We start from the raw sequence: 23,621 nt of genomic DNA on the forward strand, positions 1-23,621 counted from the left end.
GATGTGATTTGTGCGTATGGTGATTTAGCACAGAAATGTGATGTATGTTTTTCCGGTTTAAATGTTACTGTTTATTGGAACAAATGTATGTACACCGTGTTGAACGTTGGCAAGTGTCGTTTGAACCATTTCTCTGAAAAATAAGCTGTTTCATTTTTTATTTATTTTGTATTTGGCTACTTACCTGGGGGTAGGGGCGCTTCACCTGTTTAGTCAGATCTTAGTAAAGTAGGGTGGTGTCAGGTCGGTTCGGTACTTCTAAACACTGCACACACTTCAGGCGGTCATTCAGGACATCCTGAACCCTAATTTACCCTGTCTAGGAAGCTACCGTTGATCTAGACGGCTAAACAGTGCACAACGTGTTCACTCAGCTGGACATTGAAGCCATAGGCATTGGGTGTGGGGGACCTAGATCCTGTCCCACTCAGTCCTCTCCAGACTAAGAACTGTGTTACCTTTACAAGGCGGCGGCAATAATCCCGACCGTCACACAGAGCATATATCTAGTTTGGATTGATTCAGATCATTGTTCATTGATTCAAGGATTCTTTCTGTTCTCAAAAAAATCTCGGAAATTTCTTGAATTACGTTTTATAGATGAAAACAAAATCACAGGGAGACTTCAAATGACAAGCAGTAGAGGATTCAAATATATATAACTAATGTATATGTAAATATATGTAACTTAATGGGTACAACATTACAAATCTGTGCACCACCAGAGGCATCCTGTGTTTGAGGTGAAGCTTGCTTCACCCAACCACAGTGAGGCAGTGAAGGCAAAGACAAATGATATAATTTACAGATATTTCCCTAAAATATATAAAGTGGTTGATATGACATTATAATGCAAATAAAATGAATGATAATAAAAAATCATGGGAGCAACCTTTACACCATTAAAATGCAGCTCAAGTTGTTTTTCCATGCGATCAACATGCAGACTATAAAACACCATGTGGGACATAGATAAAATACACAGTGAGCAATGTCTGTTTGTTGAAGCAGAAGAACTCCTTCAACTCTATCCATCCAGATACACATCTCTGCACCCCTGGAAGGGTGCTCTTTGGACGTCCCTGCCGTAGTGCTGAAGTTGTAGTGCTGAAGTTGTAGTGCTGAAGTTGTAGTGCTGAAGTTGCCTCCCTGATTGCCATCCAATTGTCAGTCTGACAACTGTCCTCTTCCCTGAAGCTGGTCAGCCCCTCTAACAACGCTCCCCTAAATGACATGTGAACGTTTAATCCTGGCCCCTACGACCCAGTCTGGCCTGCTGTGTCTGATGGTACGGGTCATACAGTCAGGAGGTTAAACCCTCTGCCCCAGACAGAGGAAGGACCTCCTGAGGAGAGTGTTCAGTACTTGGTTGTTTGAGAAAATAGAGAAAATAAATTAATGTGAAAACTGATAGAATAACTGACGTAATTACTAACATGAAAAATGGTATGAAACAGCATAAAACAGTTGGAACAAAAATATATGTGCAAAATGATTGACAAAATTGTATAGAAAATTTTAAAGAAACCCTTCCTCTAAAAGCTAAACAGATGAAGATGATGAGGATGATTACACTAATACTAATATAAAGAATGACTCCTACTATGATCCAATCTGTGCTATATGATCCCCCTGAAACAGAAAAAGAAAATGTTTATTATTATTTCTTTACTAAGAATGAGAATAATAACACTAACAATGAAAGCAAGACACATCCTAATACCTTGTCATTAAACATGACCTAGATAACAAGGTTTTAAACCCAATGTCTAAGGTGGCTTATCAGTTACTGGCCAACTGAACATGGTTCAGTAAAGAAGACAACGGACACCCTTGCCTTACCCCACAAAGCATCAGCTAAGTGTTGTTGCTCAATGTCGCTCTTTCAGACCACAGAAGGTTTAGCATCACAGATTGCCTTTGTATATTCACCGAGAGCCTACCTGCAATAGGGTCCTCCAGTATCTTCAGTTCAATGTGGGTTACGTCTTCTTCGTCTGCATACCTGAGAGTACACCTGTACGTCCCTTCACTCTGGGCTGATGAGGTCACATACAGCAGGAGGCTGCCTGATTCAGACAGGTCTCTTACATGCTGCTGCCACTCTGTTTCCACCACCTTCTCTTGTCCTGCTTGTCTTCTGAGGATGGTCTGGTTGTGGTTGAAGGTCCAGGTGATGTCATCGAGCCCCGAGGCTTCACAAGGGAGTAACACCTCACTCTTTGGAGCACTTTGCATTGGAGCTGATGAAGATAGACACACGAGTGGACAGACGGTCAGACTTTTGCAAGATATTGTCATGAAATCTGTGGAGAAAATGACCAATGTCACCATTTTCCCTTTCCAGACCAATGGAGAAGGCAAATCCCAGACCAGAAATCCAAACAAAAAAAATATTTTTTTTATGCGAAAAGACTTGATGTTGCAAACTTAAATATTTTCACAACAAGGTACGAAGCAGTACTCTCTTTTGTTTCCGATTAGAGGCCATTACAAATTGGATCGCACCATGTAATCTTCAATTTACTTCTGACTGTTGTCATTCTGATATTCAAAGACTTACGGTGTGGCCTCATCGTGGCTTTCTTTGCACTGTGTTCATTGTGGACTGAGCAGCTGTAGGTCGATTCTGTGTCACTGTAAACAGTTCTTAAGGAGCCAGTTATGTCATAGAGTCCCTGGTCATCTTCATGGACCACGGTTGGGTTCTGGAGGACAGTAGCCGGGCGAGGAATGACAGACCAGGTGAGCTTTGGTCTTGGGTAGATTCCTCCAGACTTACAGGTGACAGTGTTGTTCACTAGCCGAATGTCCACTCTCGAAACAGGAGCTGCAACGACATGGTATCGGATTAAAACACGAAACTCAAACAGCTAACGTTTATGGCAAGCCGAATTGTCATTTATTAACTCAGTTTGACTATCCGGAATTTACATTGCAGATATCTGCAATTCAGTTTCGCCTAGTCAAAACTAACATTTCCGCAACTACATTCCTCCTATCCGCAATAGTCATTTCAGATATCCACAAAGACATTCCTCGTAGGCGAAATGACGTCATTTTCGCCATTCATGTCTATGGGGTTTCTCATTGCGGATATCTACAATTCAGTTGCGGATATCCACTTTGTGAATTACGGATATCTGCAACTGAATTGTAGATATCTGTAATTCCAGTTTGAGATATCTACAATTTGATTCTGACTAGTCATAATTCCAGTTCAAGATATCTTTAATTCACCTCAATTCAAGATATCTACATGTCCCTTTTCTATGGCAAGCCGAATTGACATTTATTAACTAAGTTTGACTATCCGGAATTTACATTGTAGATATCAACAACTTCATTCAAGATATCTGTTACGTAGTTGTGACTAGTCGAAACGACAGTTAGAGATATCTGTGACGTAGTTTTGACTAGTCGAAACGATAGTTAGAGATATCTGTAATTCAGTTTTGACTAGGCGAAACTGAATTACAGATATCTGCAATGACTTCACGGAAAACGACATTCAACTCGTCACACATCTTAAATGACAATTGCAGATATCTGTAATTCAGTTTCGCCTAGGCAGAATGAAAGTTAAAGATATCTCAAACGTCATTTGAGTGTTGGGCATTACGTTTTAGATATCCAGAAATACGTAATTTCCCCTTGCCGCCATAATCACAGAAGAAGTGGGTTCATTTCCGAATGGAATAAGAAAGGAGCAGTCATGGCCTTGGCTGTGATTGAAAAGATCACGAGAAAATATGGATCGATGTAATCAGTGAATTGTGTGAATGATGATTGAACGAGGAGCTGCTCCGCTCCCGCTTAAAGTAAACGGTCCTATAATTTGTCATTACAGATATCTGAAACGTCATTACAGATATCTGAAACGTCATTACAGATATCTGAAACGTCATTTCGCCTAGTCAAAACTCGAATTCAAGATATCTATAATTCAGTTTCGCCTAGGCAGAATGAAAGTTAAAGATATCTACAATTGTAGATATCTCTAATCAAAATTCCTTTCAAGATATCTATAACTTGATAATAGATATCAACAACGTCATTTTGACTAGTCGTAACTCCAGTTAGAGATATCTACAACGTCATTTTGACTAGTCGTAACTCCAGTTAGAGATATCTACAACTTCATTTCGCCTAGTCAAAACTTAATTTAAGATATCTGAAAAGGGACATGTAGATATCTTGAATTGAGGTGAATTAAAGATATCTTGAACTGGAATTATGACTAGTCAGAATCAAATTGTAGATATCTCAAACTGGAATTACAGATATCTACAATTCAGTTGCAGATATCCGTAAATCACAAAGTGGATATCCGCAACTGAATTGTAGATATCCGCAATGAGAAACCCCATAGACATGAATGGCGAAAATGACGTAATTTCGCCTAGGAGGAATGTCTTTGTGGATATCTGAAATGACAATTGCGGATAGGAGGAATGTAGTTGCGGATATCCGAAATGTTAGTTTTGACTAGGCGAAACTGAATTGCAGATATCTGCAATGTAAATTCCGGATAGTCAAACTTAGTTAATAAATGACAATTCGGCTTGCCATACTTTTCAGATATCTTAAATTAAGTTTTGACCAGGCGAAATTAAGTTGTAGATATCTCTAACTGGAGTTACGACTAGTCAAAATGACGTTGTAGATATCTCTAACTGGAGTTACGACTCGGCGAAATGACGTTGTAGATATCTAATATCAAGTTATAGACATCTTGAAAGGAATTTTGATTAGAGATATCTACAATTGTAGATATCTTTAACTTTCATTCTGCCTAGGCGAAACTGAATTAAAGATATCTTGAATTCGAGTTTTGACTAGGCGAAATGACGTTTCAGATATCTGTAATGACGTTTCAGATATCTGTAATGACAAATTATGGGACCGTTTACTTTAAGCGGGAGCGGAGCATCTCCTCGTTCAATCATCATTCACACTGATTACATCGCTCCATATAGCACCATGTCAGAGCAGCCGGAGGTCGAGGGAGTCGGGGTTTTTAACCGTCTTTTTAACGCTGCGGCCCGTGCCAGGCAGGAGCTGGCAGCGAGCAATGAGGATTCCCGATTACTCTCTTCAACAAGAAGACTATTTCGCCGTCAAGTTCCTGGAGTTCGGGGTAAGTTTGGCCATTTCGGGGTAGCTGTGAAGTTTGGGGTAGCTGTTAAATATATTAACCTATCTTTTGTTTTTCTGGGTTGACTACAGCCTCATACATATGCAAGTGTAACGTTAATTCAGCTTAGAGTTTAGATCGGGCCCAGAAAATCAAGCCCGACCCGGCCCAAGTCCGTGTACGTTCTGTCCGAGCCCGGCCCGACACATAAACTAATTATGAGCCCGAGCCCGATTTCAACCCGCCATTTTTTTTTAATACATGTGTAACTTTGTACACATTTGTTACTTGGGCCTTTTCTGCTAAATATATATGTAAACATGCATATCAAACATGCATTGAAATTGCATATTGTTAATGAATAGGCCAATAGGCTACCCTGGGTGTGGAGAGGCTTTAGGGTTTGCAAAAATACTGTATTTATTGCTGTGACCAGTGGACATAACAGTAAGACCAATACATTTAATGATTGCTCTAGTAAGCACATGGATACATACAGTAAATTAATAAATATAAACAATTATTGCTAAACATAGGTTAATACATTTGTGTGAGGATATACCCAGCTAACAAGGGACGTCCTGGGGACGTTCGGGGACGTCCCTGTTTGGTCCCCTATAGGTTATACCGCGACGTTATCCTTAGGACGTCCTTAGGACGTTGTTTAGACGTTATTTAAGTTCCTAAAATGTCACAATTAGTAATTTAATTTTAAACTTTCAGGGGACGTTCCAGGAACGTCCCTAGTTGGTTATGATATGACATTATTTTAAAAACTTTCGGGGGACATTCGGGACGTTCCAGCAACGTCCCTGGTTGGTTAAGAAAATGGCATTAAATTAAAAACTTTCGGGGGACATTCGGGACGTTCCAGCAACGTCCCTGTTTGGTTATGAAATGACATTATATTAAAAACTTTCGGGTGACATTCGGGACGTTCCAGCAACGTCCCTGGTTGGTTATGAAATTACATTATGTTAGAAGTTTTCGAGGGACACTCGGACGTTCCAGAAACTTCCCTGGCTGCTCGTGACTTCTGACATGACGTCTCGTGGACCTGCCTGGTTACTTGGTTGGGTCCCTATCAACGCTCGTGAACCCTGTTGTAGAGTGAGACGTCGAGAGAGAGAGAGAGACAGCAATTTTTTGATCCCACATCCAGCTAGTAAAAGTACCGTTTTATAATCATTTTGTGTAAATATATATTTAACTTAAGTTTTAGTATTGATAGTTTAGTTATTTAGTTGTTATTGTGTTATGTTATAGTGTAGTTTAGTGTATAGTGTTATTAGTATAGTGTATAGTGTTATAGTTGAATAGTTTAGATTAGTTTTTTGTGAAGGTGGGAAGGACAGACACCCGAAGGACATCATTTGAGGTAAATACATTTTAATACAAATTTACGTTCTACCTGTATCTATGTATTTGTATGTTTATCTAACGTGAAAATGCCATAGCTATGAATATCGATATTAATAACTGTACAACTAGCTCAAACTGAAGAGAAGTCGGCTAAATTGAGATGTCGCGACACACGCGTATAAACAATGTTATCGATAGCACTAAGTAGGAATATGCCTACACGTCAGTTGTGTTGCCCCATTAAGGATATATAAAATACAAAAACAGCTGAATTGGCTACTTTTGGACAGGTGAAGACTACTGCTATAGTCTAGTAGCTCAAAAGCTAGTTACTTTTTGACAAGAGCCACAAGACGTTAAGCGAGAAAAGCATCAGAATGACAGTTGGCTGCCTTTGCCATTTGACATTGTTGTCCTGGTTACGGACTCAGACGCGCATGCTCTCTTAGTTACTGTTGCTACGTCGAACAGAGTGGAGAGCCGAGTGGAGCGCCAGTCGTGTTGCTCCTATGTAATGCTGCCTGTAATAAAGATGTAATGGCATTTTTGTGATGAAAAGAGCAGTGATATAAGTAAGGAATAATCACCGAGAGGCCGGGCAATAAACAGTTTGATATGCCCGGCTCGCGGACGGCTTACTACCCGAGACGAAGTCGAGGGCGGTAACCTTCCGCGAGCCGGGCATATCAAACTGTTTATTGCCCTGCCTTGAGGTGATTATTCAGTTTATTCTACTTCGCGCCGGCCAACATAATAAAACAATTCAAATACTTTAATAATTAGCCTTTTTCTTATTCGTATTGCATGCTTATTAAATGTATACTCTGTTTAAGTTCATCTCCCTCGAAAAGTAGTTCCCTTTAGAACTACGGTGAATAACGTTAGCTCAGCTGTAGGTAACTCGTTTCTGTAGCAACCACACAAGGCTGGATCTGATCACTAGTTTAATAACGTAGCTGCTACATTCGTATCAAGTCAGCTTTAATGACGATCGATCAAACATGCACTCCTTGGTTTATTTTTACTATGGACCTCATGTTGGAAATGTATGTGATAGAAAACGATGCAAGCGGCCTACTGTGCTCAGTCAGCAGCAAGTAGAACCGACAAGTTTCCAGTGCATAGTTTAATGAAACTCTGAACAGGCTACATAACCTACAGACACGTAACTACGATAATTAAGTTAGACAAAAAAAAAAATACTACTTTTATCAAAATGACCCACAAGCTGTCCATTACAATTCCAATACTTTTGTATTATTTAAACTGCACTACATACGTCAACCATGCACAATTCAATATACATTTTAATATGGGATATTCTGTATAAAAACCACCAGGATATATATATATAGAAAATAATGTGTCAATTTACTCATATGGTTATATTGGCTTTTTGCTATGATTTTGTTGCTTGAAAATGTATACATTATAGTTCTCAATGGCAAGAGTTTAACAATTTATATATATTTATATTTTTTTTTCATTTTGCAACTTCTGTATTTCCGGGTGGATGTACTTTCTGAAGATATGGCAAACAGTGCTGGAAGATCTGACGATCTTAAGATGTTCAAAAAAAAGGTAGGATAATACTAATATTATTTTGAAATTAGTACTGTCACTCTTCAATCAAATACAAAAAAATATAATGTGTTTTATAATGTGGCTCAAAATTTTCAAGGCACACCATTTTAGGGCTGTATCCACTGAGCAGATGTCGTCAGCTGATCAGAGGCGAGAATACAACCGGATCTGGGCAAGGGTGTCAAGAGCCCAGAAAAAGAATACATGTGATGGAGAACCAAATGAGCTGCAGAATCACAATGATCAGGAGATGTGCAGTGATGATAGCCCTGGGAGTGGAGGTGGATGTACCATCGAAGAGCAGCTGCATGACGATACCAACATTGTCCCTGAGACTGAGTTGGAACAAATGGAGACATCAGAGGATTCCTGTGATGGTGATGAGGACAGTGCAGTTGCCTCTTCCTTTAGGGAGCAACTTAAAGAATGGGCCATTGATTTTGGAGAGAAACACAATGCTGTGGATGCCTTATTGAAGGTCCTGAAAAAAAATGGTCATCCAGAGCTTCCTTCCACTGCAAGAACCTTGTTGGAGAGTACCAATGAAGTGGATGTGGAGACTGAGTCTGGAATGCAGTGTGTTCAGTTTGATGTTAGAGGGCAGATTCTGGAACATCTTAAAAAGTATCCCCAAGCAGTGCTTGAAAAATTAGACAGTGTAGACATCTCCCTGAATGTTGATGGCTTGCCTCTTTTTAAAAGCAACAACCAATCTCTTTGGCCTGTTCTCTGCTGCATCAATTTGTCACCTAAATCTATTTTCCCCCTGTCTCTGGCTTTGGTGTCATCCAAACCAACCTCCCTCAACTTCATCAGCGAAACTGTCAGCAAATTGGAGAACGTGATGCAGAATGGCTTGGAGTGGGGAGACAAGGTGATACGTGTCCAGATAAGGTGCATAACTTGTGACGCTCCTGCGAAGGCACTTGTCAAGTGTATCAAGCAGTACTCGGGGTACTTTGGTTGTGACAGGTGTACACAGAAGGGGTTCTGGGATGGACGGATGACCTATCAAGAGGTTGAAAACCTCACACTGAGGACTGACCAATCCTTCAGAGAGGTAACTCAACTGGAACATCACCATGAAGGAAAAACATCACCTTTCTCCAACCTCTCTATTGACATGGTCACATCCTTTCCTGTGGACTATATGCACCAGTGTTGCCTTGGGGTAATGAAGAAGCTTTTGCTTTTGTGGACAAAAGGAAAGAAGGAGACAAGAATGTCCTCAGGGCAGATTAAGGAGGTGAGTGTGAGACTTGAGCACCTGAAGACAGCTATTCCAAACAATTTCGCAAGAAAGCCAAGGGGTTTGGAACATCTTGAGCGTTGGAAGGCCACAGAGTTCCGTCAGTTTGCTCTTTACACTGGCAAGGTAGTCCTGAGGGGAGTTCTTCAAGATGACCTGTTTGAGCATTTCATGGCTTTCAGCGTTGCAATGTGCATGCTAATTTCTCCAAGCCTGGTGCAAGCCCACTGCTCGTATGCACATGAACTGCTCTCATTTTTTGTACAGCAAGGAAGGTTTTTGTATGGGGAGTGCTTCCTAGTCTACAACGTCCACTCCATGCTGCACCTTGCTGCTGATGCTAAAAAATTTGGCTGCCTGGACAACTGCAGTGCATTCCCCTTTGAGAATTATCTTCACCATTTAAAAAAACTGGTCCGCTCGGGAAGAAGTCCTCTGGTCCAAATTGTGAAAAGACTGAATGAGGGTGGAAGTCTCAGGAGGGAACTTACTGAGAAAGAAGGCAAAGTAAGTAGCAAACATCCAAACAACATTTACATGCTAAATGACAAAGCATGCTGTGAGGTATTGTCAACAACCCCAGAAAAAAATGATGGCGCACAAATGTTCCTTTGTAGGGTGTATAACCACCTTGAACCCTACACCTCAAGTCCCTGTGACTCTCGCCTTTATGGAGCAATACGGTCAAACATCCGAAACACAAGCATGAAACTGATATCAGAGATATGCCTCAAACAAAGGGCAATCATGTTTGAGGAGGAATATGGCTCACGAGTGTTCTTTACCATTCTCCACTCCTTTTCATGAGACTCTACCTTGGCCGCAGCATCGCCCCAGTCTCCAGTCTCCATCACTGACACATCGCCTCAGTCACCATCACTGACATACCTGGCAGCAGCATCGCCCCAGTCTCCATCACTGACACATCACCTCAGTCTTCATCACTGACCGACCCGGCAGCAGCATCGCCCCAGTCTCCATCACTGACACATCACCTCAGTCTCCATCACTGACCGACCCGGCAGCAGCATCGCCCCAGTCTCCATCACTGACACATCACCTCAGTCTCCATCACTGACCGACCCGGCAGCAGCATCGCCCCAGTCTCCATCACTGACACATCACCTCAGTCTCCATCACTGACCGACCCGGCAGCAGCATCGCCCCAGTCTCCATCACTGACACATCACCTCAGTCTCCATCACTGACCGACCCGGCAGCAGCATCGCCCCAGTCTCCATCACTGACACATCGCCCCAGTCTCCATCACTGACAGACCTGGCAGCAGCATCGCCCCAGTATCCATCACTGACAAACCTGGCCGCAGCATCGCCTCTGTCTCCATCACTGACATACCTGCCAGCAGCATCGCCCCAGTTTCCATCAAAATGTCTTTGTACTTCAGGTTCATCGTCTGAAGTTTTCGGTGGTGCATTTTCTTGAGGAAAATGAGGTGGATGTGGCACCATCATTATGGTTGGAGAAGAGCAATGGGGTAAGGCAACTCATTGAAAATTGCATAAATTGCATGGTGTCATACAAAAAAAAAGCATACACAACAATTGCAAATATCTTACAGGTTCTGAATTGCTATTGGCCGGCAAATAATGCCAGCGTTCTGGTAAGACGCTGTGCTCTGCCCGACAAGGTACTTTGGAAAAAGTACAAAGTTGGCGTTTTCTCTACAACAGGTAAGATGTGTTTCACCCCCATAATGACAAATACATTTGTTGTGCTCGAATGATAAATAAAATAAAACAATTTAAACCTAGAATCGCCTTTGACTGATAGCATATCTGTAATTTACATTTAAATTCTAATTGTTGCACCTTTCCATTAACAGACAGCTACAGCCTGGCCAGGGAGAGGGCAAGAAAGGGGCAAGACACCTCTCAGGTGGAAACGGTGGAAATAAATTCGAGGAGGATAAACGTTCCTGCCAGGTACCAGGAGCCTGATAGTGACGGTAATTATGTGTCTATACGTATATATATATATATATGAGTTCTCTGTTGAATATATTGTAAGACTCATGTTTTTAATTTTTTTCTTTTCATACATGCCTCATGAAGATGAGGAAGAAGTAATAAAGAAAAAAAAAAAAAGAACAATAAAACCTGGAGTGTTGCCAAGAAGGCCTGCGTGTAAGTATTTGCAATAGTAGCTATGGTTGAAAAACAAAAAAGTTGTTAATTCTGTTTGCCAACTGTTTCTTTTTCTTGTTTTGCAGTCCCTTCACCACCTATCATCACACCTGTCAGGGTCGATGATGAAGGCATGGCTGGTGTATCAGCTGCTGGAATCCAACCACATAATAGTAATAGTTTGTTAGTTGGTCAAACTAGTTTGTTGGCAATTATTCAGAGCTAGGCTACCTAGCCTACATCACTTATTGTTCTTTGCATTTGCTCTGCAGTTACTCCATGTGAATCCTCCACCATCGGGGGAGAAACCTATGAGGCCTTTCAAGGTACCTTAATACAGACACATAGCTACACTATATAAACCTATTTGTACCTGTTCCCAGTTTAGCCCTGCATTTACATTTTCAATGACTTGATTATTGAAATAATTTGGTTTTAGGGAACCATCAAGATGGAACGGATACAGTCTCCAAAGGTATCTTTGAAAAAGTCATCCCTTCCCATTGATTATTACAACGACTGAGGAAGCATTTAATGAATCTCGATTGTAATGTTAATTATTATGCTTGTTTCCACAGAGATTTTCAGTTTCCTGGAGGGTATGGAGAGGAGGATTATGCTGAAGTTGGAAAGGATGCACGAGGACATAAGAAATGGCAATGGTAGAGTCATGGAGGCTGTGGAGTCCAGGCCAGGAAGGACATCTGAGGCAGCTGAAGAGGACATGTTAGAGGGTCCATGTCAAAACCTCGCAGACTTGGAGGACCTCTGCAAAAAGATTGCAGACCGCTCTTTTAAAAAGAAAATGGTATGTCCTGGAATATTAGAAATTAGACCAAGAAACCAATAGACCTAGTCTAAGTTTATTTTTCTCTTTATATTGCTGGGACACATTCTTTAATAGAACATAAATATGTACAACTTGTTAAATGTGTCAAATATGTTGTTTGAAATGAAATGGTTTTGAGGTGATTTTTATTATTTTATTTCTTTAGATTCGGCACCTGAGCCTTCTTGGAGGCAGCAATGTCGGGGATGGGGTTCGAAGGATGCTGAGAAAAATCGGCACTAATGAGCTGTGGAAGGGGTTCAGTTTAAAGGGGAGAAAGGGGAAGAGACCCTTCCACAGTTTATTAATTTATGACGTGGTGATACGTAAGTTAAATCTCACACACACACACGTATAGTCTTCATCAAAAAATATATTGCAGCACATTCAAGTGCTAAACATTCACTGTAGGCTACAATGCTTTAAATAGTACACTGTAGGGATCGACCGATAGATTTTTTTAGGGCCGATACGATACCGATATTTTTTCATCAGCCTTAGCCGATACGCCGATACCGATATTTAGAGCCGATACTGCTTTTGCTCCCTCAATCATAAAAATTACACTGATAACAAATGTTACAAGTCTCAATTTAAAAAAAGGAACATTTATTGAACTTCAATATAAAAAACATTATTTAACAAATAGTAAAAACAGGTGAGGTAGAACAAGTAAGAACAAGTAGATGAACAAACAAAAGTAAAAAAAAAAATATATATATATATCGGTCGATCCCTAGTACACTGTATAACAGTTTTTCCATTACTCTGCTGGCAAATACAGACAAACAAACAAACCACAATGAAAACATAACCTCCTTGGGCGGTAATGGAGATTTCCCTTGATTACACTTGTCCCACCATTACTAGGTCAGTCATATGAATATTTTTGTTTAGGTGCCTGCAGCCGTACCTTTCCGAATGTGGACTGCCAGAAGGTGGAGGAGGCCATTGCGGTTACCCTCAAACATGCTCCCCACCGCAGATCAACAAACCAGGTATATACACATATTATATACACTTATCCAAACATATGATCAGCTGTCCATTACAATTTAAAATAACTTTTAATTATTTTAACTGCACTACATACGTCAACCATGCACAATTTAATATACATTTTAATATGGGATATTCTGTATGTAAACCACCAGGCAATACATACTGTCGCAGCCCAGCTCTCAGCACGACGCAACAAGGGAATTTCAAATCACATTCTTTATTAATGCTTTGAATTGAACAAGTTACAAAGTGGTCAAATGAACAGAAAATAGAAAATAAAGTGGTTCTGGGATGGACGGATGACCTATCAAGAGGTTTACCAGTTCATTCAGCAGAGAGGGCGGTTGTGGGGGGGTGGTTGTGGGGGGGTGATTGTGAGGGGGGTGATTGTGAGGGGAGATTGTGACCCCTGTCTCTCTCTCCCCATGACCACACCTCGGGCCGATCGCCGCCCTCGGCGGCGATGTGTCTTTCCAATCAACTTGAAATGGTACTTTCGGCGCCAACCATGGGTGGTGGGGGGTGATTGTGAGGGGGGTGGTGTGGGGGGGGATTGTGAGGGGGGTGGTGTGGGGGGGGTGATTGTGAGGGGGGTGATGGTGTGGGGGGGGTGATTGTGAGGGGGGTGGTGTGGGGGGGTGATTGTGAGGGGGGTGGTGTGGGGGGGTGATTGTGAGGGGGGTGGTGTGGGGGGGGTGATTGTGAGGGGGGTGGTGTGGGGGGGTGATTGTGAGGGGGGTGGTGTGGGGGGGTGATTGTGAGGGGGGTGGTGTGGGGGGGGTGATTGTGAGGGGGGTGGTGTGGGGAGAGATTGTGAGGGGTCAAATAGTTTTGAAGTGATGATAGCCCTGGGAGTGGAGGTGGATGTACCATCAGAGGATTCCTGTGATGGTGATGAGGACAGTGCATTTGCCTCTTCCTTTCCTTACTTGTGAGGGGGGGGGGGGGGATTTTCAGTTTCCTGGAGGGTATGGAGAGGAGGAAAGGATGCACGAGGACCTAAGAAATGGCAATGGTAGAGTCATGGAGGCTGTGGAGTCCAGGCCAGGAAGGACATCTGAGGGGGGGGGGGGGGGGGGGGGGGGGGTGCATGCTCATTTCTCCAAGCCTGCGGCAAGCCCACTGCTCATATGCACGTGACACGCCTCAGTCACCATCACTGACAAACCTGGCAGCAGCATCGCCCCCCCCCAGAAATGGCAATGGTAGAGTCATGGAGGCTGTGGAGTCCAGGCCAGGAAGGACAGAGGTTTTTAAATGTCTTCTTGTTTTGCAGTCCCTTCACCACCTATCATCACACCTGTCAGGGTCGATGATGAAGGCATGGCTGGTGTATCAGCTGCTGGAATCCAACCACATAATAGTAATAGTTTGTTAGTTGGTCAAACTAGTTTGTTGGCAATTATTCAGAGCTAGGCTACCTAGCCTACATCACTTACTGTTCTTTGCATTTGCTCTGCAGTTACTCCATGTGAATTTTTAAATGTTCATGACGACCTCCACAATCGATATTCCAGGGGTGAGGATGAGGGATCTTTCTCACTGTCTGGAAAAGACAAAAAAATATATATATACATCAAAAAGTTTGCTCTTGAAAATAATTACTAACTTTACACAGTTGTTTACACTTTTTGTCATTTAGCTTTCCTCAAAATTCAATACTTAGAAATGATGAAATTATAGCGCATTGATTACAACCGTTAATTCAAAATTCTTATAATTCCAAACCAGGACGTTGACAATAACTATTTTTTGTTGCAGAGGAACAATTGCGAAATAAACCATTTTTAATCAATAACTTCGTATTGAAATGTTAATTTGTTGACTGTAGAATTGTTAAAAAAAAAAAGCAATATAACACTCGTGGGAGTGGGGTAGGTTAGGATAATTCCACGTGTGTTGTTGCCTATACGCAACTCGGCCTCCGAACACTACCCGTGGGATTATCCCTTATCCACCCCACTCGTGCTATATTGCTTAAATATGCATAAATAACATTAACATAAAGGCTTAATATATACATATCTCTGACACACAGCAAATAGGTAATAAAAGGAAATAGTGGTGATTACTATATGACTATACTGCCATCTACATCGTCATTTAAATCCATTTTGGTAATCTCTAATTATAATTTAACTGCCATTAACGTGCGTCAGTTCAACTAAACTTCGTTTAGAGTAGCCAGACATACATCTCCACATATTAACTAACACTTACATATTAGCTGCTAACTAAACTAACGTCATTTAAGTACGGAATTATCGCGTACATTATATAATAGGAAGAAAACAGACTTACGGTTCGCAGTGACGCAAAAACATGTCTAAGAATAATATGTTACAGGACTAACTTCTACCAATTAAACTGTCAGTAACAAGCAAACTAAAACCGTGCAGACTCCTCTGGTGTTTTGCCGCGAACTGACCAGATCACAAGGATGCTGCTGAGCAACGGATCTCTGCCCATGCGCCAATCTGTTACGGTCTCTGCATGGCCTTTCTAAAAATTACTGTTCGACATTTATCATGTCCCCAAAATCTAAACTATACTTTCTTGTACTTGAGATTGATTACATTAGGTTTACAAAGTAATGAGACATCTGTGCACTTAAAAAAAAAAAAATCACCTTTCTTCTCGTTCACCTCATCTGAATAACTGTGGAATTGCGCTAAATAGGATGACTTGTTTGTTGAATGGACGGAATGAGACGTTCACTGTCTGAAGTATATTTTCACATTTATTTCACATCTCACTAGCTCTATTGGCCTACAATTTCGTTTGCATCGATTGTATTAACATTTTGTATTGTTTTGCATTCACAAGATTGCATTCACACGTGTCATATTTCAGCTAGCTAGCCCAGCACACGATTTATTGCATTCACACGTGTCATATTTCAGCTAGCTAGCATACGATTTATTTGCATTCACACGTGATATTTCAGCTAGCAAGCTCTATTGACCTACATACGGTTTGAGATCAATTGTTATAAGAAAATAACTAATAAGGCCACTTACCCTTTGTTGAATCCAAGTGAGGAAATTATCAAATTTTTTGAGGGCGAGGCAGCGACAAATCCATGTGACTGGCTGTGTGACTGGCTGGTCACAAACTGCCACGACGTTATCAAGGTTATCGTCGCTATTAACGTGCGCACGCACCAGTCGACCTACGTTGTTACGATGGCGTCACACGGTTGAAGAGTACCGCTTGTTGATTCGTCTGAGATTTTGTACAATATTTTTAACGAATATATTGTAGCGACCCTGGGACAGTTAAATAGTTTGTGTGTTATGTGTTACATTATATTTCGTTGTCCGTTATGCCAGTTGTTCTATGTGCATGTATTGTAATGTTCTTCTTGTCAATCAGCGTGGGGGCGAATCATTAGGTCAGCTGGGGGAGGGCCTTGGAAGAACAGGAGGGTGGGGGCCTGCACGCGAGTGAGACCGTGTTGGGGGTTGCCGGGGTAACTGGGGTTTGTTTTGGTCCGGTTTTCCAGCTGTTGGTGACAATGTTGTTACAACGTTACGGGTTTCAGTGACCTGGTTTTTGGTTCATTAAAACTACCTTCAACTAATGGCTCGACATGATTATGTCACCGGCTAGGTCGTTACAATGGGATAAAATGATAGCAGATCAGATCAGGCAAACTCTTCATAATAATGTTCTTGAAGCCTTAATGTTCGCATTTGCTCTGCAGTTACTCCATGTGAATCCTCCATTATCGGATGTTTTTATGTTAATATACTAATGCATTACATTACATCATAATTCTCACTAAAAGCAGGTAAAATTGCTCTGTTGTCTAACTGTAGCTAATTGTTGCAGGTATTGATTCCGGACGACCTGGTGGAGGACGAGGAGGAGGGGGAGGACGAAGTGGAGGAATAGGAGGAGGAGGAGGGAGAGGAGTCAATCCAGGCTTTAACCCATAAATAAAGAATTTGTTTATACTTTTAAAACAGTGTTTTTTTCTTCTATAAGCATATACATAATAAGTTACATACACAATACAGCCTGTTATACTGTAAGTAGATTTATTTTAAATAAAGAAGTTAAATAACATTGTTGAGTGAACACATTTAGTTTAGTTTTTTCACTATAGGCTACATTTACTAGTTAATATGCATATATACTTTGTATACAGAAAAATATCCATTAAATGCATGTGACTAGGTTGAGAAATTGATCCTGCATATATGAAGGTCCAAAGCATGACCTGCTACCAAAATCTGGGGATGTCCCCTGAACGTCCCCTAAATGTTGTGAGGACGTTACATAGACGTCCCGGGGACGTTTGTTTGCGACGTCCCCGGGACCTTTAGGGAACCATACAAAAGGACGTCATGGGGACGTACCGGGGACGTCCCGGGGACGTTTGTTTGCGACGTCCCCGGGACCTTTAGGGAACCCTACAAAAAGACGTTGTGGGGACGTTCCCCTTGCGACGTCCTTATAACTTTCGGGGACGTTCAGGGGACGTCCTAGGGGACGTCATTTTGTTAGCTGGGTACATCTTGCAAACAGACAGGCTTTTCATAGTTATAGCGTTTTAGTTAGCCTAGGTAAAATATCGTTTTATCACTGTAATATGACATTATAGCTTTAGCTTTAATATAGGCTATATTTAGTATACTTTCATAAGAATTGGAGGCAACTTATTTATTTTATTTTAAACAAGTTGCCTTTATTCGACAGGACAGTAAGAGCACTGGGCCTCAGGGCGAAGCAATTATCTCCGCTGCGCGTCGGTGTCCTGTTTGCCCTGTCGGGGCTTATTTTCCCGATAATGACCGGCGTTCTACATTATCCCTTACATATAGGCCTATGAATGCAGTGATAAACGGACACACCTGAACGAATGCGACCGACAGAGAAACTTCGGTCTTCCCCAGCCTGGAAATGTGTGCCAACTAGATTTTTCACTTCAGCCAAACAGCGTTTGAGTTCGTTGGTCTCCGGTGATATCAAATATTCAATTCTTCCGAGATTTCTTTGACAGCTTTCAATAGAACGACGTTCTCTCTCTCTCCACACATCCCCTGTGTGTGGGCTTGTTCAATTTCATGGCATTTTCTCGTGATCTTTTCGATCACAGCCAACGCCATGACTGCTCCTTTCTTATTCCATTCGGAAATGAACCCACTTCTTCTTTGATTATGGCGGCAAGGGGAAATTACGTATTTCTGGATATCTAAAACGTAATGCCCAACACTCAAATGACGTTTGAGATATCTTTAACTTTCATTCTGCCTAGGCGAAACTGAATTACAGATATCTGCAATTGTCATTTAAGATGTGTGACGAGTTGAATGTCGTTTTCCGTGAAGTCATTGCAGATATCTGTAATTCAGTTTCGCCTAGTCAAAACTGAATTACAGATATCTCTAACTATCGTTTCGACTAGTCACAACTACGTAACAGATATCTTGAATGAAGTTGTTGATATCTACAAAGTAAATTCCGGATAGTCAAACTTAGTTAATAAATGTCAATTCGGCTTGCCATAAACGTTTGCTCAATACAACGTTTCTATTTGTATAGGATGGAATCCTATACAAATAGAAATTGAGCTCACCTCTCACAGTCAAGGTGACGAAGGTTCTCTGGTTGTTCTGTGAAGTGCTGGCGTAACACAGGTACCTGCCCTGGTCCTGGAGGTTCACCCTGGCCAGACCAAGGGATGCGTTGCCCCCTGAGATCTGGTCATTGAACAGGGAGGTCCTTCCCTTGTAGAGAGGGTCCTGGTATCCCAGTTGGTCCTGGTCATCGTAGTACGAGTGGACCTGAAGCTTCTTCCCACTTATCTCGCCCCAGTGAAAGATCATATCCCCGTTTGGCTGGAAGCGGCAAGGCAGCACACAGCTCCCCCCAAACACACAGCCCACCTTGGTGTCTGGAGATCAGAGGGTAGAGCCGTGGTTGGTGTTAGAACAGCACACACTTCTTATTCACTTTTTGGAAAAGGCATATGTAACTGTGAGGGAAAGGTGTAACCTCAAAGTTTCAAATAATAGATAATAGTAGATAATAGATAGTTTCTTGTGATTGTGTATGCAAAATGTTGGAAAGTTATCCACAGGCGTAAAAAACATGATAGCGCGGTGTCCTAGCAGAGCGCTACCGTAGCATATTGTCATAGTGATAGCACTGCATAAGTCACTACATGTCAAACAATGTGATAAACAGTGTTATACCAACTTCCACTTACACCAAACCACTTTCATTTTCACTTCTATCTCAGAACAGCACACCTCACTAAACAAATAATTGCTTGACTTACAAACAATGCTTGCAGCTTGACTGCTAGTGAATGTAATCAGGCAAGTTTATCTTCTGGTGGAATTTTCAAATGGTTTCTGTATGACTAGAGTTCAAATATATGAACTGCATTAGTAATATCATATGATGAACTGCAAAACTATTATATTGTACCCTATGTTTCCGTGATCTGTTGTTGCTAAAAGAGGTAGTGAACCAAAAATCGTCATCAATTATTTATTGTTGTTCCAAAGCTGCAATATGTCGTATATGATCTTCCACACAGTAATCTATTCCATTTGATCACTATTAGAGAAAATGCGCTGTTTTGCAAGCCATGAAACGCGGCACACAACGTGGCGTTATAGCCTGCTAAGAGTCTGAGGAGCTTAACCCTCTCTCGGTCGCCGACATCAACGGCTGCTCAGACAAAGCTCCACACGTCCACACACGTCCAGGTCCATTCGTCGGGACGTTGAAGAGTATACTAAAGAGACTTTGACGTCACAAAAATATCTCTACCTCTGTTGGGAGCAGAGGGGAACGTGCACCAAGTGTTTGGAAGAGACTGGCATAAACACAGGATTGATTTTAGGATAAGATGAAAGGGTTCAGGTTCTACCACTAGATTGTACAACTATCAGAAGAAATGAAACGTTCTCCATATTAGTTCATACATTTAGTCAAGCTTACCTCCCTGAACGAGGACCTCCAGCATAAGAAACACGGCCGTGTGGACCAGAACTCTGTTGAGTACCTTCATCTTTTTGATCCTTTCTGACTCTTGAGCCTCTCAGTCGGCTGCAGCTCTGCTCATCCAGTCAGTGAAACGATCATATGACCCGAGCTGCATTCCCTTCATGGGGAGGAGGAGGAGGAGGAGGAGGAGGAGGCAAGGAGAGAGAAATATGTTGCGGTGGCGTGTTCAGGGAGTGGCCTAGGGTGGCACGGGCCACCCCTGAAATCTGATTGGCCACCCCAAGTGCCACCCCAATATTCACGGCACTGAATGTAAACTGGAAGCTTGTTTAGAGTTGCAGTTCCTTCTCAAACCTGAGAGGCAGCAGAGATGCGCTAAAGTAGTATGTAGCCTGCAAAAAAAAAGTCCCGAAGAAGAAGAAGTTTGAGCAAACCTACACGTGAAACAAACTGTCTATGGAAGCAACACGTTTCTGGAGCGTCGTCGAGAAAGATGTGAGTAACCTACATTTCACTACACTTACTGTGCCTGTATTTAAAAGCTGTAACGGTAATAAGCTAAACGTTTATCCTGTCTTGTTTTATTTATTTTTATTGTAATTGGCACAAGGCTGTCATCATCTCATCTCATTAGCAAACACTGTTTTGACTGTCAACGATGCTAAAGCTAACATTTAGCTATTCTGTACTGCGTAACATTGTTATGTTAGACCCGTGTAACATCAATATCATTCGTGTGCATGCACAATTATCTATTGTACAACATATAAGAATGTCGTGCATTATGGGACTATTACAGTATGAAAAGAGGTCAGAATCAGGCCCGCCGACAGGGGGGGACAAACGGGTACGTTGTCCCGGGCCCTGGACTGGCCCTTGAATGGGGGGGGGCCCATAACTGGACCCCCATGAAGTTGGGATTAATTATTGTATTGTGGTATTTTTTTCTAAATTGAACAATGGACAATACAAAACCCTGACCATTCCATTGGGATTAGAAACAATGGGATATATTGGTATTAATTAACTGACTGTAGCTGTAACATACAATTAACACAACTCAGGCTGTGTTTCACTAGAGGGAGCTGGAGGGCTGGATGTCTCTAGACCTACAGGTTGTGTTTCACTGGAGGAAGCTGGAGGGCTGAATGTGGTGCTGGATGTTGCTTGACCTGCAGGCTGTGTTTCACTAGAGGGAGCTGGAGGGCTGGATGTCTCTAGACCTACAGGATGTGCTTCATTGGAGGAAGCTAGAAGGCTGGATGTGGTGCTGGATGTCGCTTGACCTGCAGGCTGTATTCAAACATACAGTTCAACAATATTGTTACACCACTGCATTAAATCCTTCGGCATTCTATTGCATTTAAAGTAGCACTGTACAAATACACTTTATATAATTTGCCTAATACATTCATTTAATAGAAGATGTAACTGTAACATTCAACAATATATAATATATATATAGTAAGATATAATAAGATAATATATATACAATGACGAGAAGCATTGTATTAGCAAATACAAAGAGACCACCAATTATTGGCTGAACGTACAAGCTCTGTAGAGAGGAGAGGTGAGGATGGGAGACCAGATGTCACCTCTCCGTCAGCTCGGGACATCGGAAGATGATCCAAGACGGTTATAGAGAAGACACAGTTAAACTATTACAAGCAAAAACATGTAGCTGCTTGGTCAATAAAATGGTTTCCTTTTGGACTCAATTGAAACAGCTCTCATCCTTACTAAGAAACAGCTTTCTTTTTTTTTTTTTGGGGAAAAATGTATTTAGATTGTTTACGTTCTGCTAATAATTTGGGCCAGCAGTTCAATAGGCCTGCCCTACTTTAACTCTTCTAAATGACTAAATAGATGAACATATGATGAGTCAAACCCTGCTATGTCTGAGGGTACGGTGAAAAAGTCAGGAGGTTTAACCCTTAACACAGATAACTTCCTCAGCCTTTTCCAGCCGTGCTCCCTCAAAAGAAGGACCTGGGTTCAATCTGACCAGATGGTCTCTGGGGAAGCATTGCACACTTCAGGAGATGCAGACGGGTGTTAGATGATGGTCGAAGTTCCGGATTGAGGGCTTTCGTTGCTTACTTTCAGTTTTTTTCTTAGGTTTGACTTTTTTTCCTCCTAAGACTAAGACTACGGTACTTCAACTCTTCTTAAAGGGGACATATTATACTACCAGGTGTGAGTGTGATTAGCCATTACAAGCCGTTTTGAAAATGTGCAGCTTCTGACATCACAGGTGGGCGTGTCCACCTAGATGTGTGCTGGATAGATCAGTCTACCAGCCTACCCAGTGGACTGTAGCAAACGTTGCTTATCTATCCGTCATACATCTAGGTGGACACACCCACCTGTGATGTCAGAAGCTGCACATTTTCAAAGCGGCTTGTAATGGCTAATCACACTCACACCTGGTAGTATGATAAGTCCCCTTTAATGACTAAATAAATAGATAAACATATGACGAGTCAAACCCCGCTTTGTCTGAGGGTTCGAAGTACCGTATTGATGGCTTTTAGGGATGCAAACAATTAATCGATTATCGATTAATTGTCGATAAGAGATTACTCGATTATAATAAATTACTTGCAATTAATCGCGTTTTTAACCCGTAATTCCCCACCCGTCCACGTGAGGGCGCACTTGACGCCAGACGTACTTGACGCACACGCGGGAACACAAGCGGGAACACAAGCGAAGCAGGACAAGACAAACGAAAAGCGGGACACTGACGCAATGGCCGTTTCTCAATTCGCGTTCTTTTCTGTACTTGTGTGCTTGCGTTCTTGTGAAACGTCATCAGTCGTAGCCCAAGTACTGTTCCAATTCAAAGTACCGGTACGCATCAGGCGAAGTACTGTCGTAAAACCCGGAAGTGTTCTTGATGCGTTCTTAATTTGGCCGAAATATCGAGCCTGCATCGATGGTGACTTGTGTGGACTTGGGACCGTTAAATATCCCAGGATGCATTTCGCATTTCTGTTTTAAAATATCAGTGTGTAAGCTATAAAATAGGCTATAGGAACATTTTAAAAGTATAACAAAGATCGAGGCCTATTCAACATATTTACATACTATTATTTTAAAATGAAAGAGGGGTTTTGTTTTACATAATTTGTTTATATTGTATAAGTCGCTGATGGAGGAAACCCATCGCAACGGAATTCCCGGTCGGATCCATCTGATCGTGTGTGTGTGTGTGTTTCTATTCTATCCTCGCTCGTTCGTAATTCTTATTTTAATAGCCTACTCTCCAATAATATAATAATAGGCTAGGCTATATATTAAAATGTAGAAACGGCAATCTCATACAATCTTTTTCAAGCCACT

At 41.7% G+C, this 23,621-nt stretch overlaps 2 protein-coding genes across 3 annotated transcripts; one reads left to right on the top strand and one right to left on the bottom strand.

The window, feature by feature from the left end:
* Positions 1 to 578: 578 nt before the first annotated feature.
* Positions 579 to 20,487, bottom strand: LOC115537782 (butyrophilin subfamily 2 member A1-like). The gene is made up of 5 exons (XM_030349812.1): positions 20,268 to 20,487; positions 18,892 to 19,209; positions 2,564 to 2,830; positions 1,944 to 2,243; positions 579 to 1,632 (listed from the first exon to the last, which is right to left on the bottom strand). Exons 1-5 carry the CDS (start codon positions 20,335 to 20,337, stop codon positions 1,304 to 1,306), a joined length of 1,284 nt encoding a protein of 427 aa, XP_030205672.1. The 5' UTR covers positions 20,338 to 20,487; the 3' UTR covers positions 579 to 1,303.
* LOC115537788 (uncharacterized) lies at positions 5,977 to 17,229 on the top strand. 2 transcript variants are annotated; one of them, XM_030349822.1, is made up of 8 exons: positions 11,406 to 11,476; positions 11,563 to 11,649; positions 11,749 to 11,802; positions 11,916 to 11,951; positions 12,055 to 12,284; positions 12,472 to 12,631; positions 13,203 to 13,303; positions 17,142 to 17,229. In XM_030349822.1, the coding sequence occupies exons 2-8, from the start codon at positions 11,610 to 11,612 to the stop codon at positions 17,202 to 17,204; spliced, it is 684 nt and encodes a 227-aa protein (XP_030205682.1). In that variant the 5' UTR covers positions 11,406 to 11,476; positions 11,563 to 11,609; the 3' UTR covers positions 17,205 to 17,229. The 2 variants fall into 2 exon arrangements, 1 of the variants encoding a protein (XP_030205682.1); XR_003974882.1 differs by lacking the exons at positions 11,406 to 11,476; positions 11,563 to 11,649; positions 11,749 to 11,802; ... (2 more) ...; positions 12,472 to 12,631; positions 13,203 to 13,303 and adding an exon at positions 5,977 to 6,515.
* Positions 20,488 to 23,621: the final 3,134 nt, after the last annotated feature.

The sequence above is a fragment of the Gadus morhua genome, chromosome 23 (genome assembly GCF_902167405.1).
Source record: "Gadus morhua chromosome 23, gadMor3.0, whole genome shotgun sequence".
Lineage (NCBI taxonomy): Eukaryota > Metazoa > Chordata > Actinopteri > Gadiformes > Gadidae > Gadus > Gadus morhua.